At 42.0% G+C, this 23,168-nt stretch overlaps 1 protein-coding gene across 1 annotated transcript; it reads left to right on the plus strand.

Moving 5' to 3' along the window:
- Positions 1-6,948: 6,948 nt before the first annotated feature.
- On the plus strand, positions 6,949-7,455 carry LOC104248760 (uncharacterized). The gene is made up of 2 exons (XM_070152465.1): positions 6,949-7,299; positions 7,402-7,455. Exons 1-2 carry the CDS (start codon positions 6,949-6,951, stop codon positions 7,453-7,455), a joined length of 405 nt encoding a protein of 134 aa, XP_070008566.1.
- The last annotated feature ends 15,713 nt before the right edge of the window (positions 7,456-23,168 follow it).

The raw sequence follows: 23,168 nt of genomic DNA on the forward strand, positions 1-23,168 counted from the left end.
GGCCTTGAACCTGTGGGCAAAACTAACATTGGCGCCGTAGTCAAGGCTGTCTTGAGCCTCTGAAAGCTCGCCTCACACTCGTCCGACCATCTGAACTGGGCACCCTTCTGGGTAAACCTGGTCATCGGGGCTGCAACAGATGAGAACCCCTCCACGAACCGACGATAGTAGCCTGCCAATCCCTAGAAACTCCAAATCTCTATAGTTGATGCTGGTCTAGGCCAGTTCTTGACTGCCTCAATCTTCTTTGGATCAACCTGAATACCCTCTGCTGATACAACATGATGTCATTGAACTCAACCAGAACTCACACTTCAAGAACTTAGCATATAACTAACTATCCTTCAGAGTCTGAAGAATCACTCTAAGGTGCTGCTCGTGCTCCTCCTGGCTGTGGGAATATATCAAAATATCATCAATAAAGACTATCACGAACAGGTCCGAATAAGGCCTGAACACTCGGTTCATCAACTCCATAAATGCTGCTGGGGCATTGGTCAACCCAAATGACATAACCAAGAACTCATAATGCCCGTACCGAGTACGGAAAGCTGTCTTAGGGATGTCAGATGCCCTAATCCTCAACTAATGGTAGCCAGATCTCAAGTCAATCTTTGAAAATACCTTGGCACCTTGAAGCTGATCGAACAAATCATCAATCCTCGGCAGTGGATACTTATTCTTGATCGTAACCTTGTTCAATTGCCGGTAATCAATGCACATTCTCATCGAACCAACCTTTTTCTTCACAAACAACACCGACGCACCCCAAGGCGAAACACTGGGTCTAATGAAACCCTTCTCAAGCAAATCCTGCAATTGTTCCTTTAACTCTTTCAACTCCGACGGGGCCATACGATATGGCGGGATAGAAATGGGCTGGGTGCCCGGAGTCAAATCAATGCAAAAGTCGATATCCCTGTCGGGCGGCAAACCCGCAGGTCTGAAGGAAAAACCTCAAGAAACTCCCAAACAATGGGTGCAGAATCAATAGAAGGGACCTCCACACTAGAATCGCGAACATAATCCAAATAGGCCAAACACCCCTTCTCGACCATACACCGAGCCTTCACATAAGAGATAACACTACGGGTAGAATGACCAGGGGTCCCTCTCCACTCTAAACGGGGCAAACCCGGTAAGGCTAAGGTCACAGTCTTGGCATGACAATCCAAGATAGCATGATACGGGGATAACCAATCCATTCCCAATATAACATCGAAGTCGACCATGTCTAAAAGCAACAAATCAACACAGGTCTCAAGACCCCCAAACACTACAATACAAGAACGATGAACTCGGTCAACCACAATAGAATCACCCACCAGTGTAGACACATAAATATGAATACTCAATGAATCACTAGGCATGACTAGGTACGTGGCAAAATAAGATGACACGTACGAATATACAGACCCTGGATCAAATAGCACTGAAGCATCTCTATCACAAACCAGTATAGTACCTGTAATGACTACATCTGAAGACTCAGCCTCGGGCCTGGCTGGAAGTGCATAACATCGGGGCTGGGCCCCACCACCCTGAACTACCTCTCTAGGATGGCCTGCTGCTGGTTGTCCTACACCTCTAGCGGCTTGAGCTCCACCTCTAGGACATCTACCTCCACCTCTAACACCTCTGCCCCCGCCTCTGGCTGTAGGACATCTGGCACCTGTACTATAGCACGAGAACCCTGATGCATTGAACTACTCAAAGCTCGAGGGCAATACCTAACAATGTGCCTCATGTCGCCACAAGTAAAATAAGCCCTCGGTTGTTGGGGATGACGATTCTGGAAGCTCTGAAGCGGCGGTGCACTGATAGGTGCTGATGGTGCACTATAAGGCTGCTGATCAGAATAGTGCGTCTGAGAACCACGACCACCTGAAGTACCATATGAGACCTGAAGAGCTGACTGAAAGGGCCTAGGAGGATGACCTCTATCATATGAATCTCTACCTCCAAATGAGGTACCATTGAATCTACCTGAATGACGGGGCCGCATATCTGACCCATAACTACCTCCCTATGACAGAACCATCTCAACTCTGTGGGCCACATTGGCCGCCTCTTGAAATGTAATCTCACTCCTGGCCTCCTTGGCCATCTGAAGACGAATCGGCTGAATAAGACCATCAATAAACCTCCTTACCCTCTCTCTCTCGGTGGGGAGTATGACAAGAGCATGGCGAGCTAGATCGATAAACCTGGTCTCATACTGAGTGACCGTCATGGAACCCTGCTGAAGGCGCTCAAACTGCCTTCGATAGGCTTCTCTCTACGTCACGGGGAGAAACTTCTCTAGAAACAACACTGAAAACTGCTCCCATGTCAAAGATGCCGATCCAGCTAGTCTCGCTAAGAAATAATCCCTCCACCAAGTCTTGGCGGATCCAGATAAGCGAAATGCAGCAAAATCGACCCCATTGGTCTCAACAATGCCCATGTTCCTGAGAACCTCGTGGCAGCTGTATAGGAAATCCTAGGGATCCTCAGAAGGAGCTTTGCTGAAAGTAGTAGTGAAGAGCTTGGTAAATCAGTCCAGTCTCCACAAGGCATCAACGGACATAGCCGCTTCATCGCCGGTCTGAGCCACTACACCCGGCTGAACTGCCACCACTGGCTGAACCGCTAGAACCTGAATCTGGGGAGCTAACTGCTCCGGAGTACGTGTAGCAGGAGTCTGAGCCCCTCTTCCAGTCTGAGAAGTGGCTGGTGCTACAAGAAGCAAACCTGCTCGGGTGACACTCTCCATAAGGCCCACCAATCGAACCAGAGCGTCCTAAAGAACTGGAGTAGCGATAAACCCCTCTAGGACCTGAGCTGGGCCCACCAGAACTGTTGGGGCTGGAACCTCCTCCTCAAAATCAACCTGAGGCTCCGCCACTGGTGCCGCTGCTCGGGGCTGAGCTCTGCCCCTACCTCGGCCTCTAGCACGACCTTGGCCTCACCCTCTGCCCCTAGTGGGAGCTGCTGTAGGGGGCTCGGGCTGCTGAGTAGTAAATGAGGAAGCGCGTGTTCTCTCCATCTGCGAAGAACAAAGTAGAAGATTAATTAGCATTTGAGGAACAAACCCGCACGACAAGAAAGAACAAAAGTGAAGTTTTCCTAACTCGGTAGCCTCTGGGGATAAATACAGACATCTCCGTACCGATCCCTCAGACTCTACTGAGCATGTCCGTGAGTTGTGAGACCTATGTAACCTAGGGCTCTGATACCAACTTATCACGACCTGGATTTCCCACCCTCGGGAGTCGTGATGGCGCCTATTAATGAGAGCTAGGCAAGCCAATCCTTAACTGCTTACTTCCTTAACAATTACTTCTTTTAATAATTATCAGTGATAGCATGAAAGCAACGGAATTAAATAAATAAGCGGAAGACTTAAATTTAAAGAAAACTGAACAATAATGCGAGAGTCAACATATGCCTCTACCTAAGAACTGGTGTCACATTACTCACAAACTTCTAAGAGTGCTAAATACAACCATTTGAAAGAAAATATAAACTGTTTGTCTCGAATATATGAGATAACAGACAGAAATAAAAGATAGAGGAGACGCCGGGCCTGTGAATGCCTGCAAGGTTACCTCAGTGTCTCACTAGACTGAAGGCTGGCTCCCGCGCTATGGCTGCTGTCCAAAACCTGGATCTGTGCAAAAGAGCACATAGCGTAGTATCAGCATAATCGGCCCCATGTGCTGGTAAGTGTCTAGCCTAACCCCGGAGAGGTAGTGACGAGGCTAGGACCAGACTCCAGATAAACCTGTACAGTTATATAATATATGGCGGAAAAGTAAACAAGTAATAAGCAGTTAAAGCTGGGGAAGGGGAACATGCTTCGGGGATAGCAGTTAAAAGAAATAACAGGGAATAATAAGGAAGCTAGCACTATAACTTCTATCGCAAATGAAGAAAATAAAGGCAACTTTCACTTTGAGTTTCCTCTTGTTGCAGGAGTGCAACCCGATCCCATTTCTTATATCTCGTGGTAGGCATACCACCCGCTCCCATTTCATTCTATCTCGTGGTAGGCGTACCACCCGCTCCTATTTCATTATATATTGTGGTAGGCTTACCACCTTTTCCATTTCATAATATTTGGTGGTAGGCGTACCACCCGCTCCCATTTCATCAATCTTATGGTAGGCGTACCACCCGCTCCGATTTCATCAATCTTATGGTAGGCGTACCACCCGCTCTCATTTCAGTTCATCACACGATCACAAGAAATTCCGGCAAGGGAACATAAATAATATAATAACTTCCCGGCAAGAGAACAAGGATATCGAAATAGTCATCCCGGCAAGGGAGAATCAGCTATAACCAATCTCACTTTGCTAGTACTCAGTTCAATTAATGGAAATACTTAATCATAGAGGATCATTAATTAAAGTATACAAGGTGTCATTCAAAAACACAACAACTTTCAAGTTAAGACCCACGGTCGTGCTTGACACCAACGTATAGATAATCGTCACCATGCCTATACGTCGTACTCAACAAGAAGCAAGTAGCAAATATGACTCAACTCCTAATCCCTCAAGCTAGGATTAAACCAAACACTTACCTCGATGCCTTGAACACTACTCAAGTCTCAATTATAGCTTTACTTCTTGATTCCACCACCAATCCGCTCGAATCTACTCATAAGTTACTTAATCACATTAATAAATGCTAAATGAATCAACCCCAATGCATGAAAATGAGTTTTCCAAAGTTTTACCCAAAAATCAAAATTCACCCCGGGCCCACGTGGTCGCAACCCGAGGTTCGGACCAAAAACCGATTACCCATTCCCCCACAAATTCAAATATATGGTTTGTTTTGAAATCGGACCTCAAATTGAGGTCCAAATCCCCAATTTTAGAAAAAACTAGGTTCTACCCAAATCACCCAATTTTCCCATGAAACTCTTTGATTTGAAGTTGAAATCATGTTAAAAGATGTTAAAAAATGAAGAAAATGAGTTAGAAATCACTTACCAATCGTTTCGGAGAAGAAAAGTTGTTTGGAAAATTGCCTCTTATGTTTTGGGGTTTTGAAAAGTGTAAAATAACTGAAATTCACATGTATTTATACCCCTCTGAAGCTCCCACCGTGGACCGTGCAAGAAGGACCGCGGCCGCGCAGGCTTCCTGAAGGCCTGCGGATCTATGCCACGCGCGAACTGCGCAAAGCCGACCGCAGCCGTGCAGCACCCATCGCGGACCGCGCAAAAGCGACCGCGGCCGCGTTGGCCTCTTCACGGCCGCACGTATTTCCTCGCGGGCCGCGCAAAAGGGTTTAGAAACCTGTCAAAATTCCTGAAACTGCAACATCTGATCTTTTAAATCCTAAGGCATCCCGGAACCTACTAGAAACTCACCCGAGCCCTCGAAATTCTAAACCAAGTATGCACACTACTTCCAAAATACCCTACGAACATATTCGTGTGATCACATCACCAATATAACATCATGAACATCGAATTGAGTCTCAAGATCCAAGAAATTTCTCAGATTTCCTTTTAAACATCAATTTTCCCAATTTGGGTCCGGATCACGTCCAACAACGTCCGTTTTTTACCAAACTTTACAGGAGTGATTCAAAACATATATAAGACTCGTACTGAGCGCCGGAACCAAAATACTGGCCTGATACCATTGCTTTCTAATCAGATTTCATTTCCATTTTCTTTAAACATTTTCAGAGAACAATTTCACTTAAAAAAATTCATAACTCGAGCTTGGGACCTCGGAATTCGATTCCGGGCATACGCCCACGTCCCATATTTTCCTACGGACCTTCCGGGACCGTCAAATCACGGGTCCGGGTCCGTTTACCCAAAATATTGACGGAGTCAAACTTATTCATTTCGAGGTCAAAACTTAGCAATTTTTACAACATTTCACATTTAAGCTTTTCAGCTACGCGCCCGGACTGCGCACATAAATCGAGGCGACTCTAAATGAGGTTTTCAGGGCCTCGAAAACATAGATTTCAATCACAATTGTTGATGTCAGTGTGCATCACTATATATTATTATATTTTATGTCGCTCTGTTTATTGATGGAAAAGTTTATATCCTTGTCGTATGTACTGTCTAGTATGCATCAACAACAACTGCGATTGGTGTTTTAAGTCTTCAAGTTTGAAAAAAACAAGCTTTTCAAGGTCAGAAATTTCAGCAAGCTACATTGATGCTCGCTGAAAGACAGATCTTATACACAATGTCAAGCTACTGCAAAACTCATCGGCAATCTTCTGATAGACAAGTATAAAGACCCAAAAATAATACACTCATAATTACATAATTGGAGACATGAACAAACAGTATGGTCTTCAAATGACTTATATGCGAACATGGAGATCGAAGGAATTTGTAGTTCAACTACTGAGAAGGAACCCTAGCGAATCATATGAAAAGTTTCCAAGCTATTTTTATATGCTGGTTTTTACAAATCCTATGTTGGTGGTAAGTTTGAAAAAAACAGGGAAGATCTGTTCATTTATGCTTTCGTTGCACCATACCCGTCTATAAAAGGATGGCAGTATTACAAACCGTCGTTGTCGATGGAACCTTTCCTAAATCGACATACAAAGGAATATTATTGATAACATCTACACAAGTGTGTGTATATATATATATATATATACACACACACACACACATACACTTACATATGTTTATATGATTCAATTTATTAGGTAGTATCCTACCACTCACATATGTCATTATAGATTCAGAGAATAATGCTTTCTGGAAGTGGTTTTTAGTGAGGTTCAAGGATGCATTTGGGGAAGGGAGGGAATGTGCATAGTCTCAGACAGACATAAAGGCATAGAAAATGAAGCGGCAACATTGTATCCACAAGTACCTCACTATGTCTGCATATGGTATCTACAGAATAATATAAAAAAAAATATAAGAAGAACCATTTGCAGCTCAAAGACATATTCTTTGCTATGGCCAAAACATACACAGTTGAGAAGTTTGATTACCATATGGCAGAGGTAGAGATAATTGATAAGAGGGTCAAAGATTATTTAATCAACGTTGGGTATGCAAGATGGTCCAAAGCATATTTCACTATCAACAGAACATTGACAATGACTTCAAACATTGGGGAGTCGATCAATACAACTCTCAAGGCTGCTAGGGAACTCCCAGTATCGTCTTTGCTGGAGTACATAAGGCAATTGATCGGACGATGGAATGTTATAAACCAAAAGAAAGCAATAGAGTCATTTACTGATTTTGGAAAAAAATATGATACAATGCTGATGGACAATCTCGAACTGTCACATCAGATGAAGGTATGACTAGAATCTGTAGATACTTGTGCATATAATATGTAATCATGCCGAATTCACGGATCTGTTATATCTTGAACTCTTTATGTGAGTCTGTTAAACTAGTGTCCACCTACACGACACATGGAGACCAAATTGATTAAGGCTAACGTTTTCTAATTTTCATTGTTTGCACAAAAGCAATATTATAGTGTTCAAGTAATGGTGTAAGCAATATTGTAGGTGACCGCTTCGACGAGTTACTTATATTCAGTACTTGACAAGGGTAAGCAAAGAATGGTGTTCCTAAAAGATCGAACTTGCAGTTGTAGAAAGTTTCAGTTGGATGAGCTGCCATGTGCATATGCTTGGGCAATATTAAAATATAAATACATTGATCACATTGAGTATTGCTCGATGTACTGCACCAGGAAATACCAATTGAAGACCTATGAAATTTCAATTTATCTAGTTCCTGATGAAATTAAGCACATGGAAAATTCCTGCAGAAGTTCTAGATGAAAAAGTCTTGCCACCATACATGACTAAATCAACAGGAAGGCCAAGGAAGGGGAAATGCAAGCCAATATCTGAAAGGGAACGAAAAATGTCGATTTCATGTGGACATTGTGGAGAAGTAGGTCATAACAGGAAAACTTATAGAAATAATCCAAAGAGAGGATGAAATATGTCAAACTTAGAATTACTTGTTATTTTACTTTACTGAATATCATAGAGATTTAGAAGAATCCAATATATCAAGAACTGTATCAATGCAGAATGTCATTTGAATTTTAGATATAAATAAATATTTGAGCTATCATTTAAAATCGTGTTGCAGGTGTATTTTTTAAAATTATACACATGTTTGATTAAAAAAAAAGTTGTATCATATTTATATCATCTATGTATCTCTTGTGTATCATCTATGTATCTTTGTGTATCAGTAAATTATACATATGTTTGATTAAAAAAGAAGTTGTATCAGCTATGTATCATATTTGTATCATCTATGTATCCCTTGTGTATCACCTATGTATCTTTGTGTGTCGGCTCTTACTCATTTCTGTTTTTGTGTAGTAACAAAGCTAACTAATGAAAAACAGTCGTAGCAGCTAGAAAACTGTGCAAATAGTTTTAGAAATTTGCAAATAAGAGTGTGGCTTCATCAATATATATTTAGAAACCAATCATACTGCAAAACTCATTGTAAAGAAACTAACTATGCAACAATCCAAAACGACTGTATCATCTATGTATCATGTGTGTATCATATCTATATCATGTGTGTATCATGCATGTATCTGGAAGAGAAAGTGTATCACAAACTACCGTATATTTTTTATATCTTGAATTCACAACACAAAATCAAGGGAGAAAATACCAAAATAAACTAAACTGCAACACTCCAATATTGCACTAAAACTCATTAAACCTTTTATAACAGAGCAAACATCTCATTTGTCGTACAAATATTAAAAGTATTCATAAAATTCAAACACAAACAAATCTGATCCGTCTTACAACAATGACAACATAACAGAACACAATACAAAATGAAATTATTGAGTTCATCCTACAACAATGACAAAAGTAACTACTTCTTCCACTTCCGCAACTTATTCTGTCGACCAATAATCTCATCATCATTTTGCGCGTTCAGTTCCATCTTCTTTCTAGAATAATCCCACAAAAGAGCACCAAATCTGCGTCAGCGTACATAAGCATTAAATTTTTTAGGAGGATCTTGCCCTCAATGAAATACTCGGCAAATGATGCCGCAAATATAACGCAATCTCTACAAAAATGAAAAGAATAATAATTATCAAACTGCAAAATCTAAAAACAAAACAGATTGTGTTGAAAGAAATTCATACGCTTCGACTTATTGAGACAGTCCTTCAACCAGTTTTACATCAAAATGGATAATCAAGTCCTTTGATTTGTAAACACCAGTGCGCTAATTGATATCTTTACTGTTTACATAGAAATGCGTGTGTACAAAAAAATGAGGCAGCGACACATAATACTTTCGCAACATTAATTTGCATTAAGACGTGCTCAACAGTGTGCCATGAGACATTGGCATCCAATACATACCCCTGAATATACTCTGCAATGACATGTTCCGGTTTGCATACTTCACTGTCCCCATCTGTATTAATAAACGCCTGCCATAACTCATTAATTTTCTCGTTGAAATATCAATCTGTGGTGGTGAATGTTACAGGTAGGTCTTTGTCATACTTCTCCTTCTTCCTCAGATAATAGAATAAAATATCAATGTGCTAAAACAAAATATAACAAATAATTAATCATTGAAAGCTCGTATAAGTAGCTATGCATTTTCAAACCACATTTACAAAAAACAAAGGAATATGAATGCTCATTAGTTTTCTGGTGCCAGGCAAGATAGCAATTAATAATATGTTCTAACTTAATAGGCTTGATCGCATGTACACTGGCTAACATTAAAAAAAACTGTAAAAGTAACTTCTTAAATACCGACTCATCCAAAGGTTGACTATTATATGCCAAAGTGTAAAATCATTTTTTGTCTTCAACATGATATACACCAAGATCATATACAGGATTGAGTTCACTAATATGGTTTGGGTAAATTTAATTCCTGGTAATAGATATACACAAAAGAGATATAGTGATTTGATACAAAATAATGCTATAAGTGACAATATATTAAAATATTAAACTGAACAAAACTAAGAAGTTGGAAACATACTTCTTTTTAGACTTCCCTTATTTGACCCAAGCAACAAATACATTCAACAAAGAGCTGTTAAGACCAATTCCGATTTTTCTTTGAAAAGGATGCTTAGCAGCACAAATTTACTTTTTTTCATTCACTGCAACAACACAAGTACTGGAACCTGAATCTAATACATTAATGAATGGAGACTGCACGACCTTTGCAGGACATCTCTTTATTTTTTCCATTTGCGGTGAAACTTCAGGAAGTAATTCAGGCTAGTATAAAACAATCTGAGGTTCAGGAACCTCTTTCTCAGAATGTTCCTTCATCTCCCCTGCCGCCTCATCAACACTTGCAGTCACACAAACAACGCTAGTCTGAGATTTGAGAACCTTTTCTTTATCAGATTCTTCCTCCGTCTCTCCTGCCGTCTCATCTGGAGTCTCACCAATAGCGTCAGCATGCGCTACATCTGGTGTGAAAGTTACTTTAGCAACAGACATGTTAACTTTCACAACAGAAGGTTCTTCCATGATATTGACACCTAATTGATTTGCTGCATCGAGCACAATATTGTTACGATGATGCTCACTGGTATCTCCTTGAGAATGTGTAACATCTTTTCCTTTACTTCCACCGGCCTATTTTTTTTTTTAAAAAAAGAATCGAATTATCAAAAACAACAAAGAAAAGAAAAGGGAAAAGTGTAGAATGCATAACTAAACACACCTTACAACCATCCATTTCAAGATCTTCATTGCCACCAAACTCCATATTGCTCACAAAATCATTATTGTCTTGACGACCACTGGTGTCTTCCTATGGATGTACACCATATTTGTCTTCGCTTGCACCAAGCTATTTTAAAAAAAAGGATACAGTAAGTTAACTAAAAAAATAAAATAAAATTCACAATGGAAAAGAAACACATACCTTAAAATTTATCAACTTAAAGACTTCCTTGAATTTATCAAAAACATATTCCATGAAGGACTTTAACTGCATATGGAGCTACAAAATGAAACAAATAAGAAAGATAATAGACTTTGAATATACATTTTTAACAAAACTTTCAAAAAAATAATAATAATATTAAAAACCAATATAAACTTGTTTAACATCAGCTTTCAACTTCTGCAACTCACGGTCATAATCAATAGGTTGGACACCCGGTGCTTGTTTTAGTGGGATAGGCTCCTTAATCTGTTTCGGGGGTGGCGTGACAAATTCATCGTTGTCATCAATAGGAAGTTTTTCCCTGTTACGTGATGTCAAATATTTATGATAGTCATCTTTAACTTCAACAGGCAAAGTAAATCTCCTTAGCTCTTCAGTTGTCGGAGAAATATTGTTAAACTGCAAATGTAACAAAAAGTGCGTCAATTATAGATGTATCAAAGATGTATAAAACTTGTATATTTGATGTATCACAATGAGTTACAATGTATTATATATATATATATATATATATATATATATATATATATATATATATATATATATATATATATATATCCAATACATAAAAGCTGGTATCTTATTCCCTATGCTATTGAAGAAACCAGTAAAGAAGTCCTCACACGTTGACCCGTCTGTCATTTTCAGTTCAATATGCGTGGTGTATGATCTCCAACGCGAACAATAAACTTTTTATCAACTACAGTGCAATATTCATAGAACCACACCTGTAGTGCAAGAGGAAATCCACCAATCCTATAAACTCAAACTTTCCCCTCAACCTGTCTCTCACCGACTTCATTAAAGCTCGAAACGCTATCTTACCCCAGGGAAAGGACACATGTTCGCCACTCTCGACAAGATGGAAATCACGTTTAAATATAAATGTCTTTTGAGCCAGAGTGGACATTAAAAATATGTTTATGAAATAAATAATTGCAATCTTATTTGTGTCTTCATCATACTACCATTTCTTCTTATCAAAACAATCAATAAGCTACTTCTTTGACACCGCTTCAAAACCAGAAAAATAAGTATCCACCAACCTATTGGATCCACTGAAGTTACCCTCAACATGTTCATTGCCACAAAAGTTTAAACCACTTACAGCACCAAATTCCCGAAGACCAAAACGTAAAACACATTTGTCATTCAATTTCACATAAAATTGTGTCATGACCCTAAATCCGAACCCGATCGTGATGATGCCTCTTATGAAGACAAGGCCAACCGACACTTCCCATATCCAATTATTAACAGTTAAAACATAAGAAATAAATCTAAATCATGATAAGATAATCCAAAGTTAACAGATAATAGCATAATTCGCGAAAAATAACCCAACACAGCCCGATACCGGGGTGTCACTAGTCATGAGCATCTAGCAAAACGGAATACTCCAAATATAACTAGAAAGTTTAATATAGAAAACTAAGAACATGAAGGACTAAGACAAGGAAGAGCTCTGGTCTGCGAACACCAACAACTACCTAGAGACTCCTCGGATCTGCTTGAGCCGGAAATGATCAACACTCGGGAGCGGGACCAGATACGCCTGAATCTCCATACAGGGTGTAGGGAGAAAAGTGAGTACTCCAACTCAATAAGCAATAATCATAAATAAAGATTGAAAGCAGGAAATCACGTAAGGCACAAAGCATGCTATAATGAAGCAGTAAATCCATTTGAAACAGTAAACCAGTGAAAGATAGGTAAAATCCTTTAACTCAAAATTAACTTCATGAAAAGCCTTTTTCAACAATTAAGCATGGTAATTGACAGGAATTTAAGAAAAAGATAAACACTTAAAGGTTCGCCCCTCTAGCACAGTATCAACAAATTTGCCCCTCGGGCAACATCTTAGAACAATACCAGCCCCTCGGGCTCAATCTCAGATCACAATGGGTACCCGGGCTCACTGAGGGTGTGCAGACTCCTGGAGGGGCCCCTTACGGCCCAAGCACAATATCAAGACACCTCGTGGCATCATCACTAGGCCCTCGACCTCATATAAATCAAGCCACCTCGTGGCATACATATCTCAGGCCCTTGGCCTCATAATCAGTATCAAATGTTTCATCACAATACAGGCCCTCGGCCTTAGTCAAAATCCTCACAAGCCACTCGGGCAATAGTAAAACATGATTCTCAGCCCAAAATATCATTTAAAAGATCATGTAAGTGTTAAAATAGAGTAAACATGGCTGAGTACGAAAACAGTGAAATATAACATGACTGAGTTCAAGTATAAAGTCAAAACGGTGAGAAAATACCAGTAAAAATCTGTGAAGGGTTCAAATAGTTGGCACAAGGCCCAAATATGGCATTCAGCCCAAATCATGATGATAGCAAATAGATTTCAGTCAAATACGCGGTACAATAGTCATTCGGGACGGACTAAGTCACAATCCCCAATAGTGCACGACCCCACGCTCGTCATCAAGCGTGTGCGTCACCTCAATATAGCACTACGATGTGCAATCGGGGATTTCAAACCCTCAGAATATCATTTACAATCATTACTTACCTCGAACCAGTCAAATCTCTAGCTCGCGACGCCTTTGCCCCTCGAATCAGCCTCCACTCGCGTCGAATCTATCCAAAATCAGAATGAGGATGCCAAAATATGCTAAGGCAAAGCGAAAATAATCAGAATATGACACAAATCCCAAAATTACCAAAACCAGGCCCCCGGGCCCATGTCTCAGAATTCTATAATTTTTACATCAATAGATTTCTTATCTCCCCACGAGTTCATACATATCAAAAGTTCTGAAATCTGACCTCAATTGGTCCTTCAAATCCTCAATCAAAGGTCTAAATTTCCAAGCCCTAGTTTTTCAATTTTTGGCTTAATTTCCATGATTATTTATGTGGAATTCACATTAGAATCGAGTTTTAAGTCCAAGAATCTTACTTCCAAGTGATTCCCCTTGAATCCCTTTTCAACCCCTTTCAAAAAGCTCCAAAAACGACCAACAATGGAAGAAATAAACCCCAAAATCGCGGACAAGACGACCTTTTAACCCTTTTGCCCAAGCCTTAATTCCTTCTCCGCGAACGCAGTCAACGCCTCACGTTCGCGAAGGACAAAAATGATTTTGACCAAAAATCCTCTACACGAACGCAACATGACCATTGTGAATGCTATGGCTCCTCAGATTGACCCTTCGCGAATGCGTTCCCTCACCCGCGAACGCGATGAACAAAACACCTCAAAACCCAGTTGGCCAATTTCGCGTAGCTTACCTCACGAACACGATGAATCGCTTCCCAGCCCTTCGCGAACGCGGAGACTCCCTCGCGAATGCGAAGGCCAAATTCTCAGCCTTCTCCAGCTAACCCTTCGCGATCGCGGCTCCCCTCTCGCGAACGCGAAGGTCAATTGTCAGCAACACTGAGTAGCAGATTTCTGCAATTCCAAATTTCATAAAATGGTCCGATTGACTACCCGAAACTCACCCGAGGCCCTGGGACCTCCACCAAACATACCAACATATCCTATAACCTCATTCAAACTTGCTCCAACCTTCGGAATGCTCAAAACAACATGGAAACACAAAATTCGCATCGGATTCAAGCCTAAGAATTCCAAAATCTTCTAAATTACGCTTTTGATAAAAAAACCCAACCAAACCACGTCCGAACGACCTGAAATTTTGAACACACTTCCCAAATGACACAACAGAACTCTTGTAACTCTCGAAATTCCATTCCGACCCCTATATCAAAATCTCGCCTACCAACTGGAAATTGCCAAAATATCAACTTCGCCAATTCAAGCCTAAATCTACTCCGAACCTCCAAAACTCATTCTGATCACGCTACTAAGTCCCAAATCACCTCCCGAAGCTATCTGAACTATCAGAACTCACATCTGAGCCCTCTAACACCTAAGTCAATATTTTGTTGACTTTTCTAACTTACGCTTCCTGAAAAGAGACTAAGTGTTTCAAACTTTTCTTAATTATTCCGAATTCGATCCGAACAACCCGATACCACATAACACGGATAAACAAAGCATAAAGAAGCAGAAATGGGGAAAATGGAGCAGTAACTCATGAGACGACTGGCCGGGTCGTCACATCCTCCCTAACTTAAACAAATGTTCGTCCTTGAACGAGTCAAGAAATATACCTGAAGTCTCAAACAGGTGAGGATATCTGCTCCACATCTCTCGCTCGGTCTCCCAAATAGCCTCCTCCACAGGCCGACCTCTCCACTGCACTTTCACTAAAGCTATATCCTTCGACTTCAACTTTCGAACCTGACAACCCAAAATAGCTACTGGATCCACATCATAGGTCAAATCATCATCCAACTTAACCGTGCTAAAATCTAGAACATGAGACGGATCCCCAATATACTTCCGGAGCATAGAAACATGAAATATCAGATGCACACTCGACAAGATGGGTGGCAAAGCAAGCTTATAAGCCACCTCCCCAATCCTCCGAAGCACCTCAAAAGGCCCAATGAACCGCGGACATAATTTCCCTTTCTTCCCAAATCTCATAACACCCTTCATGGGCGAAACCTTCATCAGAACCTTTTCACCAACCATGTAGGACACATCTCGAACCTTCCTGTCCGCATAACTCTTTTGCCTCGACTGCGCTGTATGAAGCCTCTCCTGAATCACCTTCACATTTTCTAAGGCATCCTGCACCAAGTCCGTCCCCAATAACCTAGCCTCATCGGGCTCAAACCAATCAACTAGAGATCTATACCGCCTCCCATACAAAGCCTTATATGGAGCCATCTGAATACTCGACTGGTAGCTGTTGTTATAAGCAAACTCTGCAAGCGGTAGAAACTGATCCCATGACCCTCCGAAATTAATGACACAAGCACGTAACATGTGCTCTAATATCTGGATAGTGAGCTCGGACTACCCGTCTGTCTGAGGGTGAAAAGCTGTGCTCAACTCAACCTAAGTACCCAACTCTCACTGCACAGACCTCCAAAACTGCGAAGTAAACTGAGTGCCCCTATCTGACATGATGAAAACTGGGACACCATACAAACGAACAATCTCCCGGATATAGATCTCTGCTAACCACTCTAAAGAATAGGTAGTACACACAGGAATGAAGTGCGCGGAATTGGTCAGCCGATCCACAATCACCCAAATAGCATCGAACTTCTTCAGAGTACGTGGAAGTCCAACAAAAAAGTCCATAGTGATCCTCTCCCACTTCCACTCTAGAATATCTATCCGCTGAAGCAAGCCACCCAGTCTTTGCATTCTCCTCCACCAATAGTGCTGCCTCATATCCTGATACATCTTTGCGGTACCCAGATGAATGGAATACTACAAGCTATGGGCCTCCTCCAGAATCAACTCCCGAAGCCCATCCATATTGGGCACACATATCCGGCCCTGCATCCTCAACACCTATCATTATCAATGGTCACATCTTTGACATCATCGTGCTGAACTCTCTCCTTAAGGACAAACAAATACGGATCATCATACTGGCACTCTCTGATGCGATCATATAAGGAACACCGAGAAACCACACAATCCAATACCCGACTGGGCTCCGAAATATCTAACCTCACGGCCGATTAGTCAAGGCCTGAACATCAACTTCAAGAAATCTCTCCCCAACTGGAATATATGCCAAACTCCCTATACTCACCGCTTTTCGACTCAAAGCATCGACCACCATGTTGGCCTTTCTCGGATGGTGTAATATATTGATATCATAATCCTTAAGCAACTCCAACCAGCTCCCTGCCTCAAATTGAGATCCTTCTGTTTGAAGAAGTGCTGGAGGCTACAATGATCAGTAAACACCTCACAAGACACACCATATAAGTAATGCCTCCAAATCTTCAATGTGTGAGCTATGGCAACCAACTCTAAATCATGAACGGGGTAGTTATTCTCATGAGGCTTCAACTAACGTGAAGCATAAGCAATAACTCTTTCCTCCTACATCAATACACAACCAATCCTAACTCTCGAAGCATCACAATACACGATATATGAACCTGAAGCTGATGGTAAAACTAACACTAGAGTTGTGGTCAAAGCTGTCTTGAGCTTCTGAAAGCTCTCCTCACACTCATCCGACCATAAAAATGAAGCACCCTTCTGAGTCAACTTGGTCAAGGGAGATGCAATAGATGATAATCCCTGAACAAAATGGCGATAATAACCCGCCAAACCAAGAAAGCTGCAAATTTCTATGGCTGAGGACGGTCTGGGCCAACTCTGAACTGCCTTTATCTTCATCAGATCAACCTGAATACCCTCGTTGGACACCACGTGCCCCAAGAAAGCCACTGAACTAAGACAAAACTCACACTTGGAGAATTTTGCATAAAGCTTCTCCTCTCTTAATCTCTGCAACACAACTCTCAAATGCTCCGCATGCTCCTCCTGACTATGCAAATATACCAGAATATCATCAATGAAGACTATGACAAACGAGTCAAGATAAGGCCGGAACACACTGTTCATCAAATGCATAAACACCGCTGGGGCATTAGTCAGCCCAAAAGACATCACCAAGAACATATAATGACCATATCGGGTCCTGAAAGCTGTCTTAAGCATACCGAGTCCCTGATCTTTAACTGGTGATAACCTAAACGGAGATCAATCTTGGAGAACACTCTCGCTCCCTGAAGCTAGTCGAATAAATAATCAATGCGAGGCAAATGATACTTCTTCTTAATTGTTACCTTGTTCAATTGCTTATAATCAATACACATCCTCATAGTGCCATCCTTCTTCTTCATAAATAGAACCGGCGCACCCCAAGATGACTCACTAGGCCGAATGAACCCTTTATCAAGGAGTTCCTGAAGCTGCTCCTTTAATTCCTTCAACTCCACTGGTGCCATACGATATGATGGAATAGAAACGGGCTGAGTGCTCGGCACCAGTCAATACCAAAATCAATATCCCTGTCCGGTGGCATGCCCGGTAGGTCTGCAGGACACACATTGGGAAAATCCCTCACAACTGGAACAGAATCAATACTGGGAGTCTCAGCACCGACATCCCTCACAAAGGCTAGATACAAAAGACAACCCTTCTTAACCATACGCTAGGCTTTCAAGAATGAGATCGCCTACTGGGAACATAATCAGTCACACCTTGCCACTCGATCCGTGGCACACCCGGTATAGCCAATATGGTTGTCTTAGCATGAAAGTCCAGAATAGCACGATACGGAGATAGCCAATCCATGTCCAAAATGACATCAAAATCCACTATACACAATAATAAAAGATCCACATGGGTCTCCAGACCCCCAATAGTTACCACGCACGACCGGTACACACTGTCTACAACAACAGTATCGCCCATCGAGGTAGATACATGAACAGGTGAAGCAAGAAACTCATGGGGCGTACCCAAATAATGAGCAAAGTATGATGACACATAAGAAAAGGTGGAACCAAGATCAAATAATACAGAGACATCTCTGTGGAAAACTGAAACAATACCTGTAATAATAGCATCTGAAGCAATAACATCGGGTTTGCCTGGAAGTGCATAGAAACGGGACTGACCGCCACTTGATCGACCTCCTCCTCTAGGGCGACCCCTAGCTGACTGACCTCCACCCCTAGCTGGTTGGGCGGGTGGTGGTGAAGTAACTGGCACTGAAGCCGATTACTGACCCCTCTGCTGAGATGAGCTCGCAAGATGACGAGGGCACTGCCTCCACATATGAGCCATATCACCACACTCATAACAACTCCCAAGTGCTGGAGAAGGGGACTGAAGGGAACCCCTCGCACCGGAGTGACTAGCAGATGCACTCGACATAGAAGAGCCCTGAACTGATGGAGCACATGACGACTCTGAGCTGGAAGGGCACTAATTGGTTACTGGCCCTGATGAGAACTGTGAGAACCATGACCCGATGACGCCCCACGATAACCTGGGCGAGCTAGCTGAGCATGCCTGAATGGATGGCCTCTGTCGTGCTGAAAATGACCTCTCGAAGGAGTACTGCTGTAACTACCAGATCCTCGAGGCCTCTTGGCCTCCCTCTCATCGCGCTCCTGGCGACGAACAGACTCAATCTCCCGTGCAATGTCTACAACCTCCTCAAAGGTAGCACCAATCACCCTCTCCTTGGTCATGAGAATACGAAGCTGATAAGTGAGGCCATCAACAAACCTCCTAATCCTCTCTCTATCTGTCAGAACCATCCAAATAGCATGACGAGCTAACTCGGAGTACCTCATCTCGTACTGCGTCACAATCATCTAGCCTTGATGCAACCACTCAAACTCCCTACGCAACTCCTCTTTGCGGGACTACAACACATACTTCTCCAGAAAGAGAACAGAGAACTGCTGCCAGGTAAGAGGTATTGCACCAACAGGCCTACGCCTCTCAGAAGCCTCCCACCAAGTGAAGGCAGCTCCCGAAAACTAATAAGTAGTGAAAGAGACCCCGCTGGTCTCTAGAATACCTGTTGTACGAAGCATCCTTTGACACTTATCTAAGAAACCCTGGGCATCCTCGTCCTCTGCACCATTGAAGGTCGGAGGCTGAAGTCTACCAAACCTCTCCAACCTACGTTGCTCATCCTCTGGCATAGCAGGAACTACATAGTCTTGAGCAACTAAAATCGGCTGGGCTGGCTGTGCCCTCGACATCTGAAGTCCCTGTACGACCTGCTCAGGTGTGCGAGCAGCGGGAGTTTAATTGCCTCCCCCTGCCTGAGAAGTAGCTGCGGTTGTAGTGGCTGAAACTGCTTGAGCTAGGCCAGTGCAAACTAATAAGATCTGAGCCAAGGCCTCTTGAAGACCAAAAATCACAATAGGCACAGCTGGTGCCTGAGTTGGGGCTGCTGGAGCGTCCATAATTGAGACCTGATCTTGAATTAGGGCAGCTGGTGGATCTGCAGGTGCTGCCCTAGCTTCTCTGCCCCTACCACGACCACGACCGCGTCCTCTGGTGGACACAACTGGTGGTACTGGTGGTCGTCCATCCTGATCGGTAGCACGTGTCCTCACCATCTGTGAGAGAATAGAATAACAAAAGTTTAGTACTCGATCAACAAATTCGCATGACAAGAATTTCAAGAACATGAACTTTTTCCTAAATATTCTGCAGCCTCTCGAGGATAAATACAGACATCTCCGTACCGATCCGCGAGACTCTACTAAACCTGATCATGACTCGTGAGACCTATGTAACCTAGGCTCTAATACCAACTTGTCACGGCCCTAAACCCGGACTCGGTCGTGATGGAACCTCTCGTGAAGACAAGGCCAGTCGACACTTCCCATATCCAATTATTAACAATTAAACCATAAGAAATAAATCTAAAGCATGATAAGATAATCCAAAGTTAACAGATAATAACATAATTCGCGGAAAATAACCCAACACATCTCGATACCGAGGTGTCACTAGTCATGAGCATTTAGCAAAATGGAATACTCCAAATATAACTACAAATTTTAATATAGAAAACTAAGAACATGAAGGACTAAGAAAATGAAGAGCTCCGGGCTGCGAACGCCAACAACAACCAAGAGACTCCTCGGATCCGCCTGAGCCGGAAATGATCAGTACTCGGGAGCGGGACCAGATACGCCTGAATCTGCACATAGGATGCAAGGAGTAAAGTGAGTACTCCAACTCAGTGAGTAATAATCATAAATAAAGACTAAAAGCATGAAATCACATAAGACACAAAGCATGAAATCACATAAGACACAAAGCATGCTATAATGAAACAGTAAACCCATTTAAAACAGTAAACCAGTGAAAGATAGGTAAAATCCTTTAACTCAAAATTAACTTCATGAAAAGCCTTTTTCAACAATTAAGCATGGTAATTGACAGGAATTTAAGAAAAAGATAAACACTTAAAGGTTCGCCCCTCGGGCACAGTATCAACAAATCTGCCCCTCGGGCAACATCTTAGAACAATACCAGTCCCTCGGGCTCAATCTCAGATCACAATATGTACCCGTGCTCACTGGGGGTGTGCAGACTCCTGGAGGGGCCCCTTACGGCCCAAGCGCAATATCAAGCCACCTCGTGGCATCATCACTAGGCCCTCGGCCTCATATCAATCAAGCCACCTCGTGGCGTACATTTCTCAGGACCTCGGCCTCATAATCAGTATCAAATGTTTCCTCACAATACAGGCCCTCGGCCTTACTCAGTCAAAATCCTCACGAGCCACTTGGGCAATAGTAAAACATGATTCTCAGCCCAAAATATCATTTAAAAGATCATGTAAGTGTTAAAACAGAGTAAACATGGCTGAGCGTCACCTCAATATAGCACTACGATGTGCAATCCGGGGTTTCAAACTCTTAGAACATCATTACTCACCTTGAACGGTCAAATCTCTAGCTTGCGATGTCTTTGCCCCTCGAATCGGCCTCCACTTGCATCGAATCTATCCAAAATCAGAATGGGGATGCCAAAATATGCTAAGGGAATGAAGCCCAAGCGAAAATAATCAAAATACGACACAAATCCCAAATTTACCAAAACCCGGCCCCCTGGCCCACGTATCGAAATTCGATAATTTTTACATCAATATATTCCTTATATCCCCACGAGTTCATACATATCAAAAGTTCTGAAATCCGACCTCAATTGGTCCTTCAAATCCTCAATCAAAGGTCTAAATTTCCAAACCCTAGTTCTTCAATTTTTGGCTTAAGTTTCATGATTATTTAGGTGGAATTCACATTAGAATCGAGTTTTAAGTCCAAGAATCTTATCTCCAAGTGATTCCCCTTGAATACCTCTTCAATGCCCTTTAAAAATCTCCAAAAATGACTAACAATGGAAGAAATAAACCCCAAAATCGCGGATAAGACGACCTTTTAAACCTTCTGCCCAGGCCTTAATTCCTTCTTCGCAAACGCGGTCAACGCCTCGCGTTCGCGAAACACTAAAATGACTTTGACCAAAAATCCTCTATGCGAACGCGACATGCCCATCGTGAACGCAATGGCTCCTTAGCTTGACCCTTCGCGAACGCGCTCCCTCACCCGCGAACGCGATGAACAAAACACCTCAAAACCCAGTTGGCCAATTTCCTCTGTGCGAACGTGTAGCTTACCTCGCGAATGCGATGAATCGCTTCCCAGCCCTTCACGAACGTGGAAACTCCCTCGCGAACGTGAAGGCCAAAGTCTCAGCCTTCTCCAGCTAACCCTTCGCGATTGCGGCTCCCCTCTCGCGAACGCGAAGGTCAATTATCTGCAACACTGAGCAGCAGATTTCTGCAATTCCAAACTTCATAAAATGGTCCGATTGACCACCCGAAACTCAGTCGAGGCCCCCGGGACCTCCACCAAACATACCAACATATCCCATAACTTCATTCAAACTTGCTCCAACCTTCGGAACGCTCAAAACAACATCGAAACACCAAATTCGCATCGGATTCAAGCCTAAGAATTCCAAAATCTTCTAAATTACGCTTTTGATAAAAAAACCAACCAAACCACGTCCGAATGACCTGAAATTTTGAACACACTTCCTAAATGACACAACAGAGCTAGTGCAACTCTTGGAATTCCATTTCGACCCCTATATCGAAATCTCGCCTACCAACCGGAAATTGCCAAATTATCAACTTCGCCAATTCAAGCCTAAATCTACTACGAACCTCCAAAACTCATTCCGATCACGCTCCTAAGTCCCAAATTACCTCCTGAAGCTATCCGAACCATCGGAATTCACATCCGATCCCTCTAACACCTAAGTTAATATCCGGTTGTCTTTTTTAACGTAAGCTTCCTCAAAAGAGACTAAGTGTCTCAAACCTTACCAAAATCATTCCGGATTCGATCCGACCAACCTGATACCATATAATACGGATAAACAAAGCATAAAGAAGTAGAAATGGGAAAAACGGAGCGGTAACTCATGAGATGACTGGCCGGATCGTCACAAATTGATTACACTTATCTTGAACCAACTTCCTAAACATTAAAGAACGAATTAGTTATGACTACATAGCAAGTCGAGGTAAATTAAGGAAATAGCCAAAACAGCTTTACCTAAACATGGCATCAGTCAACTTTGACTATAAAACTGATACGATGTCCACAATGGTGTATAATGTCCAATGAGTAACATGAAAAGACTCACCAACTAAGCTTCCAAGGCTACAAATAAATGACACGAATTAGAAACAAACAAATACAAATTAAATCCAATTTTAAAAGAAGATTCAACAATATACAAAAATATAACTAAAAAATTGTA

Source organism: Nicotiana sylvestris, chromosome 7 (genome assembly GCF_000393655.2).
Source record: "Nicotiana sylvestris chromosome 7, ASM39365v2, whole genome shotgun sequence".
NCBI lineage: Eukaryota > Viridiplantae > Streptophyta > Magnoliopsida > Solanales > Solanaceae > Nicotiana > Nicotiana sylvestris.

Bases quoted from the DNA above. Each gene is read 5' to 3' on its own strand.
- LOC104248760 (XM_070152465.1), top strand. From the start codon at position 6,949: ATGGCCAAAACATACACAGTTGAGAAGTTTGATTACCATATGGCAGAG. The intron at 7,300-7,401 runs GTATGACTAGAA...CTGTTAAACTAG, and splicing joins AACTGTCACATCAGATGAAG to TGTCCACCTACACGACACAT.